The sequence below is a fragment of the Tursiops truncatus genome, chromosome 13, assembly GCF_011762595.2.
Source record: "Tursiops truncatus isolate mTurTru1 chromosome 13, mTurTru1.mat.Y, whole genome shotgun sequence".
NCBI classification, from domain to species: Eukaryota; Metazoa; Chordata; class Mammalia; order Artiodactyla; family Delphinidae; genus Tursiops; species Tursiops truncatus.
The window spans coordinates 25,620,467-25,644,729 of NC_047046.1; the positions used below are offsets into that span (position 1 = coordinate 25,620,467).

The 24,263-nt window shown below is 44.4% G+C and overlaps 2 protein-coding genes across 5 annotated transcripts in view; both read left to right on the top strand.

The window, feature by feature from the left end:
* MAPK1 (mitogen-activated protein kinase 1) overlaps positions 1 to 24,263 on the top strand; it is a 91,654-nt gene that overhangs the window by 53,672 nt on the left and 13,719 nt on the right. For all 4 annotated transcript variants that reach the window (XM_033837359.2, XM_019926182.3, XM_073790388.1 and 1 more), the window contains 4 exons: positions 1,711 to 1,900; positions 12,804 to 12,920; positions 19,219 to 19,333; positions 19,601 to 19,732. In XM_033837359.2, coding sequence (XP_033693250.1) covers positions 1,711 to 1,900; positions 12,804 to 12,920; positions 19,219 to 19,333; positions 19,601 to 19,732 — 554 coding nt within the window. The remainder of the gene's footprint in view (positions 1 to 1,710; positions 1,901 to 12,803; positions 12,921 to 19,218; positions 19,334 to 19,600; positions 19,733 to 24,263) is intronic.
* Positions 1,761 to 12,847, top strand: LOC101319360 (non-histone chromosomal protein HMG-14). The gene is made up of 2 exons (XM_019926192.3): positions 1,761 to 1,900; positions 6,434 to 12,847. Exon 2 carries the CDS (start codon positions 6,523 to 6,525, stop codon positions 6,826 to 6,828), a length of 306 nt encoding a protein of 101 aa, XP_019781751.1. The 5' UTR covers positions 1,761 to 1,900; positions 6,434 to 6,522; the 3' UTR covers positions 6,829 to 12,847.

Genomic DNA, 24,263 nt, shown 5'->3' on the forward strand with positions numbered 1-24,263 from the left:
ACTGCTCCGTCACCTGGTTGAGTAATGTAACTGGACGTGTCTGCACTTATAGGGGTGGAGGAAAAGTAATAAAGCACATTTAAGGGGAAACTGTACTTTGCTTGTCATTTACTGTAATACTTGCATCATTTACATTTTTTCTCTGATTCATTTTTTCATTTGTCAGTAACTGATTTTAGTATCTTTTTGGCAAATCCAATATTTTCTGTCAGTTTCAGTAAAGATTTCCTTTAAGTGTATAGTGGAAAATTTTGGAGAACACCTTTTCCAGTCACGTGTTTGCCACTCAAGGTATGGTTTGTTATGATGGTGAAAAGGAAAGAGCAGTCGACTGTGGAAGAGGGTGCCCTGTACAGCACCTGGTCAGGTCCAGACTGTCCTGATCTTAGCGCCATTTCACATCTGGGTCCAGTTTTCTTGTTTTTAAAACTGGCGTGCTCGCCCTCATGATCTACAAGGGTGGCTCAGCTCTGAAGTTGTGTGATTAACTATGACAAACATTTAGAAATCTGGACTAAGCAGGTAAAGGCTTGGGTAAAGGAGGCTGCCTGGGTAAAGACTGTGTTTGAAAGGTACAAGTGTGAAGTGTGCTGAGGAGGACCTGATGGGAGAAGGTTCCGGTTCTGGCCGCAGCAATGTTCCCACCAGTTTGCCCACTTTGCATTCTGCCCCTCCAGGGAGAGGCAGCTCACTATCTCCAGGCAGCCTTTCCATTTTTATTTTATTTATTTTTATTTTTATTATTATTTTTTAGCCTTTCCATTTTTAGACAGCTCTGTCACTAAGTTCTGATGATATTTTAAGTGAAATGCCTCCTCCTGCCATCTGTTGTCCTGCTTTAACTTTTGCCTTGAAAATCACATCTCTGTCAGATGACAAGTTTTCCAGTCATGTTTCCTTCAAATTCTGTACCATGTCTCATCTAGCATGAATCTGTAGATGTGTAATATTTACACAGAAATGAATAAAAGAAATGCAAAAACACTAATGAAATAATATCGTGGTGAAGTTAAAACCTAGCCGCTTTTGTAATTTATTTTCTGTGGGAATGAATGAAGTTAGCCATAACTAAAATTTTATATGCTGAGATACACGGATAGGCAGGAAAACAAGAGGAGCTCAACCAGGACAGGCCCCTTCCTAGCACAACTTCCTACAGTCTTACACACTTATTTATACTCTTAACCTTAATTGAAGAGTGAAGCAAATAGACTGAGGGTTGAGTTTAGTAGCAAATGTGTTCTAGGCCTGTGTTTCCAAAAGTTTTATGGTTGATTTTTGTCGAGAAGGAGGGGGACAAGAAGGGAGGTAAAAGAACAGTGACGTTTTGAGTTGTTGCTAGGCCAGAGAGGAGGGAGTGCCTGGTGCTGGCCCCCACCCTCCCCCAGCCCTTTCCAACAACCCCAGAGGGCGTCTGTTGATGGTGGACAGCTTGGAGACCAGGACTCATCCACACCACCTGCGTCAGGTCTCCGCTAGCGCATCACTGCGCATATCAGGCAGGTGTGGTGCCTGCTGTCTCACAGGACCTAAGAAGGAGTTCACGACTTTCCGATTCCTTCTGTTGAGGTGTACCAAGTTTTCATCAGGTCCTCATTTCCCTCCCGAGCCTCATGATGTAATAATGGACCCTTTGGCTTCGTTTTGTTTTCAGTGCTTTGCTAAGTGTGACCAGCTATTTTGGTGTGTTACCTTAACCTTTCCAAACAGATATATAGTACAAGACCTCATGGAAACAGATCTCTACAAGCTCTTGAAGACGCAACACCTCAGCAACGACCATATCTGCTATTTTCTTTACCAGATCCTCAGAGGGTTAAAATATATCCATTCAGCTAACGTGCTGCACCGTGACCTCAAACCTTCCAACCTGCTGCTCAACACCACCTGCGATCTCAAGGTCAGCTTGGTTATTTACTCTTAGGGTGATATCTGTTGAAAAACTCATGTTACTGGGGCATGTTTATATTTATTGTTATTCATATTTTAAATTACACCAGAAATACATGAAAACATTTATGGCAAAAAAAAATGCAAGTAAAGGGTGCTAGTTCTATTTTTCTTCTCCATCCCATTGCTCCTCCTTCTCCAGAGGTAACCACTGTAACAAATTGGTGTATTTTCATCCAAAGTTTTTTCTATGCTCTTACATACACATGTACTTTTTAACTTATATATGTAAATAGGATTATGTGTACATTAAAAGATCTATTTCATTGGTCACCTTTTTCTTCGATAAATTTTATACAGTAAACAGAAAACAGCAGAAAAGTTGACCTTAATGATTTCGATTCCTAAATAATGCATTCCCAATAAATAGGAAAACCCTAGATCCTTTATAGTCCTTAGAGTTCTCTTAAAAATGGACAGCATTGGGCTTCCCTGGTGGCGCAGTGGTTGAGAGTCCACCTGCCAATACAGGGGACACGGATTCGTGCCCCAGTCCGGGAAGATCCCACATGCCGCAGAGTGGCTAGGCCCGTGAGCCATGGCCGCTGAGCCTGCACGTCTGGAGCCTGTGCTCCGCAATGGGAGAGGCCACAACAGTGGGAGGCCCTCGTACTGCAAAAAAAAAAAAAAAAAAAAAAGGCAGCATTTATATATATTTCTATTTTAATACGTGGCAGAGCTAAATAAGGAGGGAGGTCTACAGCTGTCTCCGGTATGATGAAGGGAATGTGGATTCAGTCTAGTAAAAATGCATGTGAATTTAAGACCTAGATGAATGAAATGACATCCCATGTTCATGGATTGGAAGGCTTAATATTGTTAAGATGGCAGTACTTCCCAGTTTGATCTACAGGTTTAATGCAGTCCGTATCAGAGTCCCAGGTGGCTTTTTTTGCAGAAATGGGCAGGCTGATCCTGAAATGCATATAGAAATTCAAGAGACCCAGAATAGCCAAAACAATCTTATGAAAGAGCAAAGTTAGAGGACTCACACTTCCTGATTTTAAAACTTATTACAAAACTATAGTAATCAAGACATTGTGATACTGGCTAGGAGTAGGCATATAGCTCACTGGAGTAGAATTGAGTCAATAAATAAACCCATATGTTTTTGTTTTTTCATTCATTCATTCATTTATTTTCGGCTGCATTTGGTCTTTTTTTTTTTTTCCCCGATATGCGGGCCTCTCACCATTGTGGCCTCTCCCGTTGCGGAGCACAGGCTCCGGGCACGCAGGCTCAGCGGCCATGGCTCACGGGCCCAGCCGCTCCACGGCATGTGGGATCTTCCCGGACCGGGGCACGAACCCATGTCCCCTGCATCGGCAGGCGGACTCTCAACCACTGTGCCACGAGGGAAGCCCTGCGTTTGGTCTTTGTTGCTGCGTACAGGCTTTCTGTAGTTGTGGCAAGTGGGAGCTACTCTTCATTGCGGTGCACAGGCTTCTCATTGCAGTGGCTTGTCTTGTTGCAGAGCACAGGCTCTAGGTGCACGGGCTTCAGTAGTTGTGGCATGCGTGCTCCGTAGTTGTGGCTTGCGGGCTCTAGAGCACAGGCTGAGTAGTTGTAGCACACAGGCTTAGTTGCTTCGCAGCATGTGGGATCTTCCCAGACCAGGGCTCAAACTCGTGTCCCCTGCATTGGCAGGCGGATTCTTAACCACTGCGCCACCAGGGAAGCCCCAACCCATATGTTTATGATCAACTGATTTTTGACAAGAGTGCCAGGATCATTCACTGGGGAAAGAATAGTCTTCACCAAATGGTGCTGGGACAATTGGATAACCACATGCAAAACAAAATGAGTTTGGGCCCCTCCCTGCCTGTACTATGTACAAAAATTAACTCAAAATGGATTAGAGATCTAAGTTTAAAGGCTGAAACTAGAATGCACTTAAAAAACACAGGAGTAGGGGCTTCCCTGGTAGCGCAGTGGTTGGGGGGTGCGCCTGCCGATGCAGGGGATGTGAGTTCGTTCCCCACGGCGGGAGAGGCCACAGCGGTGAGAGGCCCGCGTACCGCAAAAAAAAAACACAAAAAACACAGGAGTAAATTCTTGCAAACTTGTGTTAGGCAGACTTCTTAGACATGACACCAAAAACACAAGCAACAACATTTTTTTTTTATAATGGATTTCAGGGAGTTCCCTGGTTGCCTAGTGGTTAGGACTCAGTGCTTTCACTGCTATGGCCTGAGTTCAATCCCTGGTCGGGAACTGAGATCCTGTAAGCTGCGTGGCGTGGCGTGGCGTGGCGTGGCGTGGCGTGGCGTGGCATAGCCAAAAAAAAAATATTTCATCAAGATGAGAAGCATGCACTACAAAGTAAATCATCAAGAGAGTGAAAAGACAACCCCCAGAATGAGAGAAAATATTTGTAAATCATATATGTGATAAGAGATTTATATCTAGAATATATGAAAAACTCTTACAGCTTAACAACTAAAAGATAAATGGCATAATTTAAAAGTGGGCAAAGAATCTGAAAAGACCAAGGATCTAACGAAGGTATACAAACAACCAATAAGTACATGAAAAGATGCTTGACATCATTAGTCAGTGGGGAAATGCAAATCAAAACCACAGTGAGATACCACTTCACACACACTACGATGATATAATCAGATGATAAGTGTCAGCAAGAATTCGGCCCCAGGTGTATACCTGAGTGGAATGAAAACATGCATCTGCACACAGACAGATATAGAAATATTCATAGTGGCGTAATAGCCCAAAGGAGGAAATAATTCAGATGTCCAAATGACAATGGATAAATAGAATGTGGTGGATCCATACAGTGTAATAAAAAGGAATGAAGTACTGATATGTGCTACAATATGGATGCATCTTTTTTTTTAATGGATTTTAATGAGTTATTTATGTTTTATTTTTGGCTGCATTGGGTCTTCATTGCTGCATGTGGGCTTTCTCTAGTTGCGGCTAGTGGGGGCTACTCTTTGTTGCAGTGCGCGGGCTTCTCATTGTGGTGGCTTCTCTTGTTGTGGAGCACGCATGGGCTCTAGGCACACAGGCTTCAGTAGTTGTGGCACATGGGCTTAGTCGTTGTGGCTCGTGGGCTCTAGAGCGCAGGCTCAGTAGTGGCACACGGGCTTAGTAGCTCCACGGCATGTGGGATCTTCCCGGACCAAGGCTCGAACCCATTTCCCCTGCATTGGCAGGTGGATTCTTAACAACTGCGCCAACAGGGAAGCCCAATGTGGATGCATCTTGCAGACATTATTAAGTATGTGAGGGAAAGAAACCAGTCATAAAAGATCACGTATTGTAGAATAGATGTGTCTGTAGAGATGGAAGGTAGATGAGCAGTTGCTGTGGACTGGTGGGATTGGAGAGGCATTGGGAGAGACTGCTGATGGGCACAAGGTTTCTTTTTGAGGTTATAAAAATGTTCTAAACTTGGATAGTGGTAATGGTCATATAGCTCTGTGATATAATATCAAAAACCATTGAACTGCACACTTTAAACGGGAGAATTGTGTAGTATGTGAATTATATCTCAATAAATTTGTTTGAAAAGTACATATAGGTGAATAGCAGTGATCATTTTGTGGACCTCACTTCCACAGACGTTCCTGTGGGAAGCTGTGTAAGGTATACCTGGCAAGGGAGGTGAGTGTCTGTCCCTGCAGTCTGAAAACTGATAGGTCAGGGGTCTGATAAGCAATAGATGATTGCAGTACTGTCTGCTGTAACGCACACAAAGGAGAGAGGTGAGTTGGTTCTGGCCAAGCTGTGAGGCATCAGGAAGGAGGATTGTCGTGCTGTCCCTCTCAGCATGTCAGGCTTGCAGTGGGCGAGTGGCTGTGTTGGGCGCAGGCAGAAGGAACAACAGAAATATAGTAAGAATAAGAAGTAAGGGACGAGTGTACCAACACTGAGGCCTGCGCTGTGTGGCTGCAGCTTTGGTGATCACTGAAGTGTTGATCATGAAGAGCCTTCTGGAACTATCTAAAAAGGCAGTGGGGGGTTTCCCTGGTGGCGCAGTGGTTGAGACTCTGCCTGCCAATGCAGGCGACATGGGTTCGTGCCCTGGTCCGGGAAGATCCCACATGCCGCGGAGCAGCTGGGCCCGTGAGCCATGGCCACTGAGCCTGCGCGTCCGGAGCCTGTGCTTCGCAACGGGAGAGGCCACAACAGTGAGAGGCCCGAATACCGCAAAAAAATAAAATAAAATAAAAAGGCAGTGGGTCCTGTCATCAGGCAGTCATCTTATCCGCTGTCGTTGGGTGTTTAAAGCAGGATGGCAGATGTCCTGTGAGACGTTGTGGAGGACAGCTTCCTGCATCAGATATGACTCGGTTGGACTCTGTCACCTCTTAGGATCCTTCTGAGTTAAATTCATGTACTTCCTACATAGGGTGTAGCCAGATCCCTGTGCATGGATCTGTGCAAATGAGAGCCAGGTTGGCACACAAGGAATGGCCGTACTTTGTCGGCTCTTAGTGATTTTTTTGAAAAATTACAGTGAAGAGCGGCCAGGCAGCCCAGCTTCGTGAAGGCTCTCGGCGCGCCGCGGCCCCCAGGCACCCGGCACGTGCCCGCCCCACCACCACTATGCCCAAGAGGAAGGTCACCTCCGCTGAGGGGGCGGCGAAGGAGGAGCCCAAGAGGAGATCGGCGAGGTTGTCAGCTAAACCGGCTCCTGCAAAAGTGGAAACGAAGCCAAAAAAGGCGGCAGGAAAGGATAAATCTTCTGACAAAAAAGTGCAAACTAAAGGGAAAAGGGGAGTGAAGGGAAAACAGCCTGAAATGGCTAACCAAGAGACTAAAGAAGACTTACCTGCAGAAAATGGAGAAACTAAAAATGAGGAGAGCCCAGCTTCTGATGAAGCAGGAGAGAAAGAAGCCAAGTCTGATTAATACCACACACCTTGTCCTATCAGTGGTCCGTTTCCCTTCTTGTACAATCCAGAGGAATATTTTTATCAACTATTTTGTAAATGCAAGTTTTTTAGTAGCTCTAGAAACATTTTTAAAAAGGAAGGAATCCCACCTCATCCCATTTTTTAAGTGTAAATGCTTTTTTTTCAGAGGTGAAATCATTTGCTGATTGTTTATTTTTTGGTACAACCAGAAAATAGTGGGATATTAAATATGGGAGGCTTTGATTGTCTTGGGTGTCAGCTTAACATTCCACAGATGGAGGGTAGCTTTTATATCCTATAATACAAAGCATACTAAATGGCAGTTTGGAGTCAGTTGTCCATTTAATGTCTTAAACACTTTAAATTACTTCTCTTCCCACATTGTTTTTGGTAGAATTGTTTCCTAAAGCAAACCACTCACCCCTTGATCGTGGCTCTCCTGGGCAGAATTTTGTGCACTCTGTAACATCTTTGGTCATGGTAGTCCAGTTCTTCTAGTAACTGTTAATGTGCTGTGACGATTGACAATTTGAGTATGTAGTGTATATGACATTAAATTGTGAATTAGTGGGACTTACGATGTAACAGCATATCAATATTTGAAGATATTGGTACTTGATATCCTTTGAAGGAAAATTTGCCCCCAAATTTTAAGCTGGAAAGTCACTGGAATAACTGTTCAGAAAAGAATCACAACTACATGATTTTTTAGGTTTTTGGTACATATGTTGAGAATTGTGTACAAATTGAAATGTCTGTGTACTGATCCTCAAAACAGCCAATAAAATCTCAATTATGAAAGAATTTCTTGAAGCACATGAAAAAAAAATTACAGTGAATATTTTTATGTCTCCTAGTGCTTTTTTTTTCTTTCTGTTTCTTATCACAGTCCTTTTATGGCAGATTGCTTTTGTTTGTTTTTGGAGAGCCATTGTTAATATTTTAAGTATGTAATATTTCTGGGAAAAGATGACTTTTACTTTGACTTGAAAATGCTCGTCCTTAAGAAGAAGCACAGGACTAGACTACTTTGTCTGTTGTCTCTTCACTGTTTGTGGACTTGTCTTTACCTCGGGCCATTTTATTCACTGCTCACCAAAGTGGACACCCACACTGATACATATGTCTTGTTGGCCGTCTGCACAATCCAGGCATTGTTTTCAAAACGCAATTTTAACACACACTCAGAAACACAATAGGATGTTTTAGATATTTACAGCAGTGAAATTCACCCACATTTCAAAATGTCCATGTGGGGTGTACATCATCCACATGGGCATGAATATTCAGGAGAGACTCTTATCCCAGAGATGAGTGTGGTATGTCACCGAGTCACCAATTTGCCGTGGGAGCGTGTCCAACAGCCAGGGCACGTGCACGTGGGAGGGTGGAGCTCTGGACTCACCGAATGCCCATCACATCCTCTAATTCTAAAACTTGGGCTTCCCTGGTGGCACAGTGGTTGAGAGTCCGCCTGCTGATGCAGGGGACATGAGTTCGTGCCCCGGTCTGGGAAGATCCCACATGCCGCGGAGCGGCTGGGCCCGTGAGCCGTGGCCACTGAGCCTGCGCATCTGGAGCCTGTGCTCCGCAACGGGAGAGGCCACCACAGTGAGAGGCCCGTGTACTGCAAAAAATAAAATAACTCTAAAACTTTTTCTTCTTCATCTTGCCACTCTGAACAATGCAGTTTTTTTTAACATTATTAAGTATTAATGTAAGATTTTACATTAATGGTAATGGTGTACCCTGGTTTTTACTTTTAAGAGATAATCAGTAGTTCAGATACTGTGAGAAGTGGTTAGTACTAGAGTCTCTTGCCAGTTAATCCACCTGAGTTGCTATGCTTCCTATAAACATTTGAAATAAGGCATTTATTCACCTGATGTTGAGAGCCCACTCCACTTAGGGATAAAAAGTTAGTTGAGTATTGCCTTTTTCTAGGGACTTATATTCCAGCTGTGGGGATGGGCATATATCCAGCTAACTGTCATGGATTGTGGGTATGTGCTTACATATAATACATGTCAAACAAAGTATTACCAGAGTTCAGAAAAGTGAGCTGTTCGTGGGATTGGTGTTGGTTCCTGGGAAACCTCTCACAAGAGGTCACTTTCATGCTGGTATTTAGGGTCAGGCAATGGTGAGCATCAGGTCCTCAACTGAGAGGGCGTCACGGAGTCAGGAAGGGCATGGAACTGTTGGTAGGAGCAGATGTGGCACAGAGATAGATGGTGGTGGGAGACACCCGAGCAGACAGTGTGTGGAGGGTCTTTGCTTAAAGAATTTGGGCTTTATTTACTAGGCAGAGGGGATTGGTTAAAAGATTTTTGAGCCAGAAAGGTGATTTATGTTTCAGAAATAACACTCAGGCAGGAATTTCAAGGAGGAATCAGATTGCAGTCAGGTAAAGTGAGTCTCCCTAATTCCAGACAGACTAAGGCCCTTTCAGTTGAGATGTTGGAGGGGCAGCCAGTTGAAGAGCCACTTGGGGAGGTTTCAGCTGTGGGGCCACCCTTCCCTCACACACCCCCAGGCAGTTGCTCTGGTTTCCCAAGGTCTTCCTGTGGCTGGCATCTCTTCAGTGTTCCAGTGTCACTGCACGTGGGTCCTCCTCAGAGAGGGCTGCTCCGTCTTAATACGCACGCTGTCCGGCACCACTATGTTAGCTGTGTCTTGCTCTATAACAATCACCTCAAAATGTAGTGGCCTTCCAAAGAAGAAGAAATTGAGGATAAAAAGACCAAGTGAAGGCAGAACACAGAGGGTTTTTTGGGCGGTGAAACTATTTCTGTATGACAGTGTACTGGTGGATACATGTCATTACACACTTGTCAAAACTCATAGAATGTACAACACCACGAGTGAACCTGAAGGTAAACTGTGGACTTCAGGTGATAATGATGTGTCAGGGTAGGTTCCTCGACTGTAACAGATGTCCCGCTCTGGTGCAGGATGTTGATAGTAGGGGAGGCTCTGCCTGGCGGGGGAGGCAGGTGTACATGGGGAACTCTTTGTACTTTCTGCTGAATTCTGCTGTGAACCCAAAATGGCCCTAGAAAAAGAAAATCTGTTATTAAAAAAAAAAAATGTAGTGGGCTTAAACAACAAGAATCATGTTTGAGTTCATAGTTTCTGCAGGTGAGGAGTTCAGTCAGGGTGCAGTGGTGGGCAGTGACTGGTCTCTGCTCCAGCCTCTGGGCCTCAGCTAGAAGATATGTGGGTGGAGCCTCAAGTCATCTCCCACAGGGCCTGGCAGTTGATGCCAAGGAACGGCCACGTGTAGCCCACGTGGCCTGGTGTCCTCACAACGTGGGCAGAGGGTTCCAAGTACCCCAGTGGAGAGAGCCAGGTAGAAGCCACATTGCATTTTTATGATTTTGCCTCGGAAGTCTCACAGCATCACTTCCACTATATTCTGTTGGTTTAGGCAGTTACAAAGGTTTGGTCAGATTCAAGAGAAGGGAAGATAGATCCTGCCCTCTTTTTTTTTTTTTTTTTTTTTTTGCGGTATGCAGGCCTCTCACTGTTGTGGCCTCTCCCGTTGCGGAGCACAGGCTTCGGATACGCAGGCTCAGCGGCCATGGCTCCCAGGCCCAGCCACTCAGCGGCATGTGGGATCTTCCCGGACTGGGGCACGAACCCATGTCCCCTGCATCGGCAGGCGGACTCTCAACCACTGTGCCACCAGGGAAGCCCGATCCTGCCCTCTTGATAAAAATTCAGCCAAAGATCTTGAAACAGGAGCGTGGGTAAGGGTTGTATTGATGATCCTCTTTAGAAAAATCCAGTCTGCCACAGCTGTGTTTAAAGTTACTCACACCACTTATCCTGTCTTTGTGTTTAAGAATCTCATAAAGCCTCCCAAAGTGCGGCTTCTGTTACTTTGTCCACGCTCCCAGAGGTGTGTGGAGACGTCAGCCTCGGTACTTGGCCTCACTGAGCTGGGAATTTCCTATATGCTGTTTTTCTTTTAATCTGGGATTTGTTTTGTGGTTCCACTGACCCACAAAAAGCTGTGGATGAAGTCTGGACCCATCCACGCTGTGTGGGGCTGAGTGTAGTAGAGGGCAGTGAAAGATCTGGGAATCCTGGTCAGGGACTTGCGGTGCATTTACTCTGCTGCTGAGATGCAGTATTTCTTCTCTGAGCACATGATTCAGAATATGGCTTCAAGTGTCCATTTACATGCAGAAGGCAGACCAAGTGCTGAGCTTTGATTGAACTTGAATCAGAGGATGAGGTGTTAGCCCTGAAAAAGAGAAACTGTGGGCTGTATTGAAAGTTGAAGCCACACGGAATTGACGTGAATTGGTTGTAGTCCAGCGTGGCAAATGGTGACTTCTGGATGGCTTAGAGGACCCACCTTTGCATGTAAGGAGAAATCGCTCCTCTCTTGCTTCCTGAGCTGGAATCACGCCTGCAGGGATTGTACTGCTAGTGAACTGAGTATTCCTGCAGTTTGTTTCATGGGACTTGGTAGAATAGGCTCTAAGGAAACAAATAGGGTGCAGGTATGTCGAAAGCCTCAAGATCAGTCAAGCTGAGGTTAGAGCTTACCACGGTCCCCCTGTAAAACTTATGGCCCTCCATCAGCCCGATCCTCTGACAGGCCCGGGACTGTCGAGGGTGCGACGGCATCAGCAGGCTGGCCGGCTCGAGAGGTGAGGCTGGTGCTGGGGGGCACGGGGTGGTGATGAAGGCCAAGAGGGGACTGTCAGCTGCAAGAGGGTCCAGACAGCCTCACCATGCAGCTCTGTTAGGGTGCGCTTAGAGCGTAGCCTGTGGAAGAGCAACTGGGGAGGCAAATGTGGCATTGGCTCCTTTTGAAGATGCAGTGACAGTATGTCAAAAGACAGAAATTGGGCAACACAGATACGTCACTTCTCTTGAATGCTGCGGTCGAAGCAAGCAGCAGGGCCTGTGGGGTCAGAGGTGCCACATGGGGATGCCAGTGTCCAAGGCTAGAGAGAGACACTGGTGAAGTGGATGGGAGCATTCAGAATCTTTCTGAATTGTCGAGAACTTCAACTATGGGATATCTGAGCAGAGGTTGATGTCCATTTACGTCTCATGAGTATCTCTGAGGTGTGTCCCTTCCTCCTTATCCTATTTTTATGGCCTGAGCTCAGACCCTTTTCACTTCTTAGGTGAATTAAAGCAATAAGCCTCCAAAGTGATCTCTGTCTTCCAGGCTGCCTTCTGCTAGACTCTGGCCTGTCTTTGTTAACATCTCTCTCTCTTTCTCGGGTTAGTTCCCCAGGAGCTAGGAATTAAAATATCCTGCAATTGTACGAGATTAAATATGTTATAGTTACTTTCCTTATACATTGGAGCTGGAGTAGCACCAAAGCATTGAATGGTGAAAGGCCAGCAAGTACTTTTGTGAGTCAGGAGAAATTAGAAGCTGGGTGTTTGTTTTTTTAAAAAAGATTCATCTTCAATATGTGAAATATCTTTTAAAGGTTTGGGAGTGGGTTTGGCTACGTGGAGGGGGAAGGAGGTAGGAAGGAGGTAGGAAGAGCAAGTGGAGGACCAGCAGGAGGTCAGGTCTGCGGGGAGAGGAACTGATCCCATGGTGATCACCCCCAAGCGTCAGCAGCAGAGGTCTGGTCTCCTAGTCTCTAGTGGGTAGCCTTATTTTCTGAGCAGAACAGTTTTTGTCAAGTGGCCTAAGCAAGGTTGCTGTGGGATAAGCAGATAATGAGAGGTGAGGATACTGTCCTCTGAAGATGTGTTCTGTTCAAGGCTCCTCCAGCCTGTTCCTGTCTGATGCGCGGCAGCTGCCTTTCAGATTGTGGTGAGGATTAGGTAAGAGTGAGTGTGTAGAATTCCAAGAAGCATCTGCCACATAGGAATGGTAGCAGTTACTTGTCATCATTACTGCTGTTGTCTTTTTTGTGTTTATGATGTTTTGATGTTAAATTGGTTAGAATCTCTAAGAACGTGTCCTGTTATTTTCTCTCTTAGATCTGTGACTTTGGCTTGGCCCGTGTTGCAGATCCGGACCATGATCACACAGGGTTCCTGACGGAGTACGTTGCCACACGTTGGTACAGGGCTCCGGAAATTATGTTGAATTCCAAGGTAAGGACCAAGTTTGCATAAAAAGAAAACCAAGAGGCAAAAGAACTTTGGACGTGAGTTGCAGTAAGCCTCCCACTCAGTAAGTTTCTTTCAGCCTGGGTTGAGGCCTAGCCTGTCTGGTCAGAACCAAGGTATGTCTTTGTCTCCCATTCAACACTGAACTTCTGGGCCCTCGGCTGGGGTAGTGCTGATGTGTTACAGAGTTGGAGGGCCCGCCTCCCTAGTCACTGGTACAATGAATGTTCTGTGTCCCACCCCCTGGTCAGCTCTCCTGCAGTCCTACCTGGGGCAGCTTTCACTCCTGTGGCTGCCACTGCCAGGGTCAGGCTGGCTCTGTGTCAGAGATGAGCTCTGTATACGGTGTGTGTTTCTGTGAATGCGGACCAGAGCTTTTCTGTAAAGGTCAGACATACCTGATAATGAAGAATGCCTCTTTAGCAAAATTATAGTATAATTGGAAGAAAACATTGGTGTGGAAAAAATTGGAGCTGCTATAATTCTTTCAAAATTATGTGATGGTCCTGCTTCCAAATGGTAGTCCCTGCATCTGGATCAAAAGCACACTTCTAACAAGGTCTTTGTCTGGGTCATAAGGAATGATTGAAAAACTTACAAAAGCAAGAGAAAGTGAAGTACAACATCCTTGTTAGGTATATGAGCAACAGTGGCAAACAGTGAGGGCTGCTGTGGGGATTCAGTTTTGTTTTTTATTTGTTTTATCTTTTGGGCATGCCACACGGCATATGGAATGTTAGTTCCCTGACCAGGGGTCAAACCCGTGCCCCCTGCATTGACAGCACAGAGTCTTAACCACTGGACCACCAGGGAGGTCCTGGAGTTTCAGTATTTTTAATATATCATTTGAAAATAGTATTTGAATAAGGTGTCACATTTGAGAAGTTAAGTGCACCTGACATCTAATATCTAATCCTGTATCTCATATCTCAAGACAGATTCTTGATCTCAGTTCCATCTTCCATAATGTAACATTAATATACATGAAGAAAAGCTATAAAAATAGGGACTTCCCTGGTGGCTCAGTGGTTAAGACTCCACACTCCCAATGCAGGGGGCCTGGGTTTGATCCCTGGTCCAGGAACTAGATCCCTCATGCATGCCGCAACTAAGAGTTTGCATGCCACAACTAAGGAGCAGGCAAGCCACAACTAAGGAGCAGGCAAGTCCCAACTAAGGAGCCCGCCTGCCTCAACTAAGACCCAGTGCAACCAAAAAAAAAAAGAAAGAAAAAAGCTATAAAAACAAACTTTGGACCCCGTGTTCAGGTGTAGGAACCAGAAATCATCCTGAGAGGCTTCTTGGGAATGAAAAGAACAGGTGTAATTAGCCCATAGGCTGCATTCTCTTCCTCCATCCTTTACGAGTCAAAGGGCTTGGGATGTAGGTTGCTTTTGTGAGGAAACGGAATTTGTTTAAAGCAGTTAGTTATTCTTGATATCATACCTGTGTTTAGTTTAGCTATGGAAATAAAATTTCATTAAAATAAATTCCGTTGTAAAGAAGGATTTGGTGTAACAGATGTTTCAAAGGAGAAAATGTTGTGTTGATTCTCTCATAATTCTGTACGACAATCCCACACAACGGGTTCTTGCTGTGGATAGATGGGCCACGTGACAGCCTATCCACGCCAGAGGCGCCCATGTGTGCAGCAGTGCCTGCCACCTGGAAGGAAAGCTGTCCTTTGCGTCCTGGGGCCTTGTGGTCTTACAGCATCCGTCCCCATTTGAGCCGCTCCCCTGTCTTCACTTCTTGGCCACCCTCCAGGGGGAAGTAGCCAGGAGGGTGGCCTCTGTTTTTGCAGTTAACTGTAGTCAAAACTGAGTTTGAATCCTTTTTTTATTTATAGCACCTCTAGCCTGAGAATGTTACTTTTAGCAATGTATTCAGGATTTTCTTTTTTATTGATTTAGAACATTTTCACACCCACAGAAGAGAGTCCAATGAACACCCATATTCCCCTTACAGCACCAGCTGTTGACATCCTCTGCCTCCCTCTCTCTCCCGTCTCTTCTCTCTCTTCCCTTGTGTCAAACCCTCTGACACTTCACCAACATAAACCAGCACTGCACACCTCGACTGATGCTAGGAGTTCACTAATACTCCCGAAAAGGTGGTGTGCTTCCCCACAGCCGCGGTACCATGCGAGTGCCTGTGACGGCCGGCGCTCATTCAGTGCCATCCCAGTTGTGTGTGTCCCCCCCCATCTGGGACAGTCCTCCCGCCTTCCTGGCTTCTCCATGACACAGAATACTTGGCAGAGCACAGAGGTGGTGTTGTGCCCAGCGGGTCTCTTTCTGAATTCTTGGGACTGGCTCCTCCTGATTAGGTTTAGGTAACACGTTTCGGGCACAAACCCCACAGAGTCTTGGAAGCCATGTGTGTGGCCCCTCTGTTTCCTGGCAGCCTCTCCCCCAGGGGTGCGCCCTTGAGGACCATTGTCTCCATTGCAAAACGTGATTTTCTAAATTGATTGTTTCTTTTACATCGATGAGCTGGCATTCATCTGTGAAGAAGAGGTTTCCCCCTTTTCTCTTTCTCTTCCTCTGACCCCTGTCTTTGTTTTGAAAACATGATTGTGGACTCATGGTGGCTGTGGGGGTTTTTTGTTTGTTTGCTGTCCATTATCTTTTTTTTTTAATATACTCATTTTCCCAGCTTTGGCCAGCTAGAGCGCTCTGTGTGTGTGTATTTGTAACATTTCATTTTGATAGAATTTTCAATTCGCAGAAACATTGCAAGAAAAGGCAGGGGTTCTCAAACATTCCGTTCTCAAGACTCCTTCAGTGTCTGAATGTCTAAAAATTTATCCAAGACCCCAAGCAGGTTTTGTTTATGTGGGTTTTATTTATCAATATTTACTATATAGAAATTAAAACTGAAACTTTTCTTTTTTTTTTGGCTGCGTTGGGTCTGTTGCAGGCTTTCTTTAGTGGCGATCAGGGGCTACTCTTCATTGTGGTGCACGGGATTCTCATTGCAGTGGCTTCTCTTGTTGTGGAGAACAGGCTCTAGGGCACATGGGCTCAGTAGTTGCAGCTTCCCAGACCAGGGCTTGAACCCATGTACCCTGCATTGGCAGGCGGATTCTTAACTGCTGAGCCACCAGTTTGGAGCCCCAAAACTGAAACTTTTTGAAGTATTTATTAATTTTTAAATTTATTTTAAAATAAATGTTAAAAAGTTAGATAGTTCTCATTTTAAAAATGTTTATTTTCCACAACAAAAACATTTTAGTGAGAAGAGTGGTGTTCTCATCTTTGCAAATCTCTTCAGCGTCTGGCTTGATTTGAACACTGCCGGATTCTCACCTGGTTCTGCATTCAGTCTGTCAAATATGTTGTTTTGGTGAAATTAGCAAAGAGTTAGTGAAGAGTCTTCGCACGAAGCTCGGAAAGAGAGAGTTAGTAGTCTTTTCAGCTACTCTTGGCTCATCATTGATACCACACCAAAACCCAGCAGAGGAAAGGCTAATTGCCACGTGAAATCTGAAACCATGGCATCCATTGCTCTTCCTGACACCGACACCCATGCGTAATTCTGTAACACTGAGCGTTAGGGAAGCACGGTTCACTGTTGTCACGTTTCACGTATAATATCCTGTAATGTCATGTAACCTCTAGAAAAATCTCCTGTACACATGTGAGAGAATGAGTGAAGAGGAAAACAGAATCACAGTCGTATTATAGCAGAGGGAAGCCGCCTCACAGAGCTGATGGCTGGAACTGTCCACCCTTCACCTCAGATGCACACTCACCAGCTCTTTATGTTTTGTCCCATTTGCTTTTTCATTCTCTCTCTGTGTGCCTGTTTTTGTGAGTCATTTGAGAATGGATTATAGATGTGCACCTTTAGCACTAAGCATTTCACCGTGTGTGTCCTTAGAACAGTAGTTCGAATGTTCCCTGAGGACATTTGGTTGTGTTTAGAGACATTTTTGGTTCTCACAACTAGTAGGGGAGGTGCTGCCGGCATCGAGCAGTGAGAGGCCAGAGCAGTGGTGAGCACCCTGAGGTGCGCAAGCTGGCCCTCCAACAAAGACTTGTCCAGCCCAGAGCGGCAGCAGTGGAGGTGAGAAAGAAGGGTGTTCTCTCCCATGACCATAGTACAGTAATCAAAAGTGGGAAAATTAACAGTGATCCAATAGTAATGCCCCGTTTATATTCAGATTTTGGATATTGTCCCAATAATAACCTTTATAGCTTTTCTCAATATGTGTGCAAGGCTCACACGTTGCATTGTTGCTTTAGTCGCCTTTAATCTGAAATAGTTCCTCAGCCTTTCTTGACCTTGATGTTTTTGAAGGGTGCGGGTCAGCTACTTGTAGCACGTGCCTCAGTTTTGTGTCATGCATTTGGGGCGTGAATACCACAGAAAGAGTGTTTTCTTCTCAGCGCATCATCTGTCACATCAGGAGGCACACCTGGTTTGTGTCGGTATCGGTGAAGTTCTTGTTGATCTTTTGGTTAAGATGGCGTCCTCCAGGTCTCCACCATCATTATGGTTATAGTTACCGTTAACTATAGTAATAATAATTACCACGTTGGACTTCCCTGGTGGCGCAGTGGTTAAGAATCCGCCTGCCAATGCAGGGGATACAGCTTCGAGCCCTGGTCTGGGAAGATCCCACATGCCGCGGAGCAACTAAGCCTGTGCGCCACAACCACTGAGCCTGCGCTCTAGAGTCCGTGTGCCTAGAGCCTGTGCTCCGCAACAAGAGAAGCCATTGCAATGAGAAACCCGCGCACGGCAACAAAGAGTAGCCCCCACTCGCTGCAACTAGAGAAAGCCTGCGTGCAGCAACAAACACCCAACGCAGCCATAAATAAATGAATGAATGAATCAATCTACTAGGAAATTGTGGGAAGATACTTTAAATCTCTGTAATTTATTGATGAGAATTGTTTTGAAATTCAACCCATTTTATCAGAGCTGTAGATCTGATCATTAATTCTTTGATTTTCAAAAAATACTTTGCTATGTTTCCATAAGCTTTAATATTTGGATAAATTTTTTTCCCTCTAGCTTTTCTCCACATTTCTTCTTCTATTTATCACTATGCCTAAGCATTCTCCATAAAACTCAACTTATATAGTAACATCTTTTTTTTTTACTGTTGTATGATAATTCTTCCATGTCTTTTCACTGAACTCCTTTAAAAGAAAAAATATACCTGAAAAATCAATAGAAAAAGGAGATAAGCAATAGGGATCAGTGAGACATGATGGAGCCAGCACATGCTTCTTTTCGGCAGAGATCATGGGTAATTGTTGTGTTTTGTTTTTAATGATTTTCAAAATGGATAAAGATATTCTGGAAATGTAGCAATGCCCCCCCACCTTTATAATTAATTTATTTGTTTTTTATTTTTATTTTTTGGCTGCTTTGGGCCTTCGTTGCTGCGCGCAGGCTTTCTGTAATTGCGGCAAGTGGGGCTACTCTTTGTTGCGGTGCACAGGCTTCTCATTGTGGTGGCTTCTCTTGTTGCAGAGCATGGGCTGTAGGCGCCCGGGCTTCAGTAATTGTGGCTTGCGGGCTCTAGAGTGCAGGCTCAGTAGTTGTAGCACACGGGCTTAGTTGATCTGTGGCATGTGGGATCTTCCCGGACCAGGGCTCAAACACGTGTCCCCTGCATTGGCAGGCGGATTCTTAACCACTGCACCACCAGGGAAGTCCAGGTTTCCAAAATAAGTGGGCCACAAATGTCCTAAAGCAATCAGTGGTTGTTTCTATTTTTTTCTTTTTCCATCTTCAGCTTACAAGGATTCTGATTCTTTCTCTCAAATCATTTGAAAAAAGAAATGAAGTAGGGCTTCCCTGGTGGCGCAGTGGTTGAGAGTCCGCCTGCCGATGCAGGGGACATGGGTTCATGCCCCGGTCCGGGAAGATCCCACATGCCGCGGAGCGGCTGGGCCCGTGAGCCATGGCCGCTGAGCCTGCACGTCCGGAGCCTGCGCTCTGCAACGGGAGAGGCCACAACAGTGAGAGGCCCGCGTACCGCAAAAAAAAAAAAAAAAAAAAAAGATATAAAGTATACTGCAGAAATTCTAACTTAACAAGTTAATCAACTTTGAAGAGAGAAATAAAATCAAGCAATCTGGGTTGTTTAGTGTCTTATAAGAAAGTCAAATGATATTTGTCTCTCCATGGTCCCTAATTTCTGAATTATAGAGCCAGAGGAGAAGCTGACACTCCAGCAGCCCTGTGTCTGTCATGCAGAAAGGTCTCGTTGTGTCATGGAACAGCAGAGGTCATTCTCCATCTTTTCTCCTTTCCACTGCAGGGCTACACCAAGTCCATTGATATTTGGTCTGTAGGCTGCATCCTGGCAGAGATGCTCTCCAACAGGCCCATCTTCCCGGGGAAGCATTACCTCGACCAGCTGAACCACATTCTGGGTAAGGTTCGTGAGCATTCTGGGGACCCACTGTGTACATCAGAGTACCCTCAGGAAATTAAGAAGAGTTCCAGCAACTCTTCAGCCTGTGATGGACATGAGCTTTTTTTAAATCTTCCTTGATTTAAAACATTAAGGACTTTGTAAAAAGCATTGGGAGGTAGTGAGAAGACATTGAATGTCAGTGCCCATTCTGCCCCACTGCTGATGGTATGCAGCTGGTTTACCTTGGTCTTGATAATTAACAGCTGATTATTTTATCTGATAGGTATTCTTGGATCCCCATCCCAGGAAGACCTGAATTGTATAATAAATTTAAAAGCTAGGAACTATTTGCTTTCTCTTCCGCACAAAAATAAGGTGCCATGGAACAGGCTGTTCCCAAATGCTGACTCCAAAGGTAAATGTGATTTCATTGATTATTTTTCTTAGGCTTAGCTTTTATTTGTTTCTTTGTCTTATTCATTAAAGCAGTAGGTCACTAGTCTGTGGCTGTTGGATAATGCCTTATTTGGTGCTCACTCTTCATTGCTTTCTTCCCTCTTATTTAGGAGCGGTAGCCATAGGGTAAGGGAGTCTGGAGGTGACTGTTTAGTTTTCCACGTTTTAGTTTCTTTGCTACTTTTTAACTTGGATTAAGTTCAATTTTTTTAAGGTCATCTTGTCATTTGATCATTTTGAAAGTCAGGTTTATCACAGAATAATTCACATAGAGTAAAATTCACCCTTTCTAGTTGTGCAAGTCTTTGAATTTTAACAAACATATGCAGTCCTGTAACTTCACCACAGTCAAGTTTTGGAGCATTCCCATTGTCCCGAAAAGTTGCTTTGTGCCCCTTCGTAGTCAGTTCCCTCGCCTAGTCCCTGGCAATCAACATCTGATCTGGTTCCTGTCCCTATGGCTTTACCTTTTCCAGAATGTCATAGAATTGCAATTATGTAATATGTAGCCTTTTATGTCTGGATTCTTCCAGTCAGCAGAATGCATTTCAGATTTAGATTTATCTGTACTGGTGCCTATGGCAGTCTCCTCAGCAAATGATGCTGGAACAATTAGACATTTGTGTGCAAAAAATAAGTAACATGGACCTAAATAGAAGGAGTAAAGCTATTAAGCTTTGAGAAAAAACCAGGATAGAATCTTCATGGCCTTAGGTTGGGTGAAGATATCTTAGATATGTTCCAAGAGCATGTTCCATAACAGAGAAAGGTCATACATTCGATTTTAGTCTTTGATATCTTTTTTGTTTTGTTTTTTTGTTTGTTTGTTTTGCGGTACGCGGGCCTCTCATTGCTGTGGCCTCTCCCGTTGCAGAGCATAGGCTCCGGACGTGCAGGCCCAGTGGCCATGGCTCACAGGCCCAGCCGCTCTACGGCATGTGGGATCTTCCCGGACTGGGGCACGAACCCGTGTCCCCTACATCAGCAGGCGGACTCTCAACCACTGTGCCACCAGGGAAGCCCCTTTTTTTAATTTATTTTATTTTATTTTTTGCAGTATGCGGGCCTCTCACTGTTGTGGCCTCTCCCGTTGCAGAGCGCAGGCCCAGCGGCCATGGCTCACGGGCCCAGCCGCTCCGCGGCATGTGGGATCTTCCCGGACCGGGGCACGAACCCGTGTCCCCTGCATTGGCAGGTGGACTCTCAACCACTGCGCCACCAGGGAAGCCCCAGTCTTTGATATCTTATAAGTTAATTTTGTTTAATAATTATATTATCCTTCATTCCTGCTTAACATGTACCTGTTAAATATATTAGGCAGCTATTTTTTTTTACCTTTATGCTGTCATAAAAGTGTGGTAGGCAGAATAATGACCCCATGCCCAAAGATGTCCGTGTCCTAATTCCCGGAAACTGAATCCATGTTAGGTTACATGACAGAGAGGAGTAAGATTACTCATCAGCTAACTTTAAGGTGGGGAAATTAGCATGGGTTGTCCAGGTGAGCCTGTTGTCATCACAGGAGTCCTTAGAGTGGAAGGAAGAGGTCAGAGGAGGGAACCCAAGAACAGCTTGCTGACATGTTGGTGCAGTGATATTACAATATTTACATCCAGTCTGCTGTTGACTGAATTTTAGCTTTTTCTAATATGTGTGTATGCATATGTATGTGTGTGTGTGTACATATGTGTGTATTTTTTAACGTTAACAACGATTTACTTAGATGTTAAATTTGTTTTATGTGTTGACCTGAGCCAAGTTTCAGAAACACTTGGTTTAAAATTGAATTTCTTTTGGATATAAGAGGAACTGTCTTTTAAACTCTCTGATATAAAGGTAGTGTATGATTATGGTAGACAGTTTGGACGTATAGAAAAAATAAGTCAGAGAATAAGAAATAGTTTTAATTATCAGAATCCCAAAATAACCTTTAATGTTTGCTCTACCAAAGTATGCACAGCTTCTGCCTATTTAGTTATAGTTATATAATGTATTCTAGTTGCAGAATCTTCAAAATTAGAATTTCCCATGCCTTGCACATGTTGCTGATTAGATTGGCTTGTGTGCTGTATCGTCCATCCCAAGCATGTTACCTAGATCTGATTTCCTGAGTTGCCTTTTTTAAGAGGTGTGTACATAACAAAACTGTATAATTAAGACCTTACAAGAAACAGAACTCTTAGGCTTTTCTCCTGTTTGTTTCCTCATTCTTTTCTCTAGTTAGTCATAATTTGCATCAAATTATTTGAGGGTTTTTTAGCTTATTTTCCTTAGGTTAAGGTCATGAACTTTGAGATTGGTTCGTTCAGGTAATAATTAACCCCACTAAAATCCAGTTAAATTTGAATTGTAGGTATTGGGTGAATATAATGAAAAAGCGGGGAAGAACTATACATAGAATCAAGTGGAAAGATGGAGTTTAGTGCTGAAATGGGCATAAAATATCATGTGTCCAGAGCACAGGCTTTACAGCCAGACCTCCCTGGTTCAGTCCACAGCCCAGCCGCTTACCAGCTGAGCATCCTTTGGACGAACTACTTAACCTCTCTGGGCCTCTGTTTTCCCATTTATAAAATATTAGTACCTGCATCACAGGGTTGTGTGAATGTCTATACTACTGGTTTTGGTAGGACTAGGTTCTGAGATCTCAAGACAAAGTTTTTCATTTATATATCTTGGGTCCTTTCTATGTCTCTGTAATAAAGAATGGGTACATAACATTCCCTTGTGGGTGGCCTGTAGTGTCTTTCACAACCTCATGTTGGACATTGACATTTACATCAGTTATCTGTTGCTGTGCAACAAACCTCTCCACAACCCCGGGCCTTCAGATCACCCCATATGATGCTGCACACCTGAAACTTAGAAACAGTTCAGTCAAACCAAACCAAACCAAAACTAGGTTAATGTGGCACCTTGTGAAATAAGATATAGAAGAGGATCTTACTAAAATTGACCCTTATTACCAAAAATTTTAAAAACCCGACCAGCACATATTTGTTCCAAAGCCCACGGGGCTTGGTGCAGCTGGGCGGGTCTGCTCGGCTCGCCTCATGCTGCATGGCCTAAGGGTGCCTCACAGCACCTAGCACCCTGTTGGCTCTCGTCCTGCAGTGGACCAGACTGGGTTTCTCATGCTGGCAACAGCATTCCAAAAGAACCAGAGCAGGAGCTGCAAGGTCTCTCCTGGCTGGGTCTCAGAAATGGACATTTCTGCCACAGTCCGTTGGTCAGAGCACATCACAAGGTCAGGCCCGACTCAAGAGGGGGAGAAATGAATCCACCCCTTCATGGGAGGAGCTGCAAAGAAATGGGGGCCATATTTATATGCCACCAGGTTGCTTCTGGTTTCTTAGTACAGCATTGGTAAATGTATTCATTTAATAAATAGATGGGTGTCTGTTCTAAGGCCCTGGACATAGAACAGCAATAAGACAGATTTAAGAACCTGCATGCAGGTAGCTAATAGTCTAGATTTGCATGAAAATAACAGGAAGAAATGAATGGAAGACCTCGGGGATCTCAAGAAATTAAAACTTTCAAGCTGAAACACTGGCGCTTTTAAGTCTGGTCAATAGTATTGGGTTGGCCAAAATGTTTGTTCACATTTTTCCATAAGATCTTATGGGAAAACCCAAGTGAACTCAAATAGTTCACAGAAAAGGAAATGTAAATGTCTCTTAAATATAGGAAAAGGGACTCATTGTTATTTATTATATGAGATATGAACATTGAAAGGTCAGTAATTCCATTTTTTTCCCACTCATCACAGTAGCAAGAATCACAGAGTTTGATAATCCACTGTGTGGTCAAGGCAGGGGATCTTCTCAGAGGCAGCTGGTGGAGTGTGAATCTGTGGAGTCTCTCTGAAAGGCAGCTTGGCAATTCTGTCACATGTCTTTTGTTCCAGCAATTCTGGGTATTGCACTTTTGGGTTTGCCAACCAAATGGGGGGGAAGTGACATTTTAATTTGTTTTTCTTTAATTAAGAGTGAGGTTGAATATTTTTTCACATGTTTGTTGGAAATTTCTGACTGCTGAGTCCCTTGAACCAGTAGTATTGTAGATTTTTCTTCAAAGGAATCTAGCTTAGGATTCTCTCCAAAATTACTCCTGTGAGGGGGAAGAAATGATTATTCTTCAGCAGATGGTACTGGGCTAGTTGAATAGCTGTTTGGAAGAAAACCAATTTAAATCACTATTCACACATCAAAGTGAATTCCAAAACAATTGATGAGCAAATACTTTTAAAAAAATCATACTATTAAAAACTAGCGATATTTAGAGCATTCAGTATTTTTCTGATCTCTGCGTGGGGGAAGAATATCTTCCTAAGCTTTAAAAACAAACCAAGGTGGCGCAGTGGATGAGAATCTGCCTGCCAGTGCAGGGGACGCGGGTTCAATCCCTGGTCTGGGAAGATCCCACATGCTGCGGAGCAATTAAGCCTGTGTGCTACAACTACTGAGGCTGCACTCTAGAACCTGCAT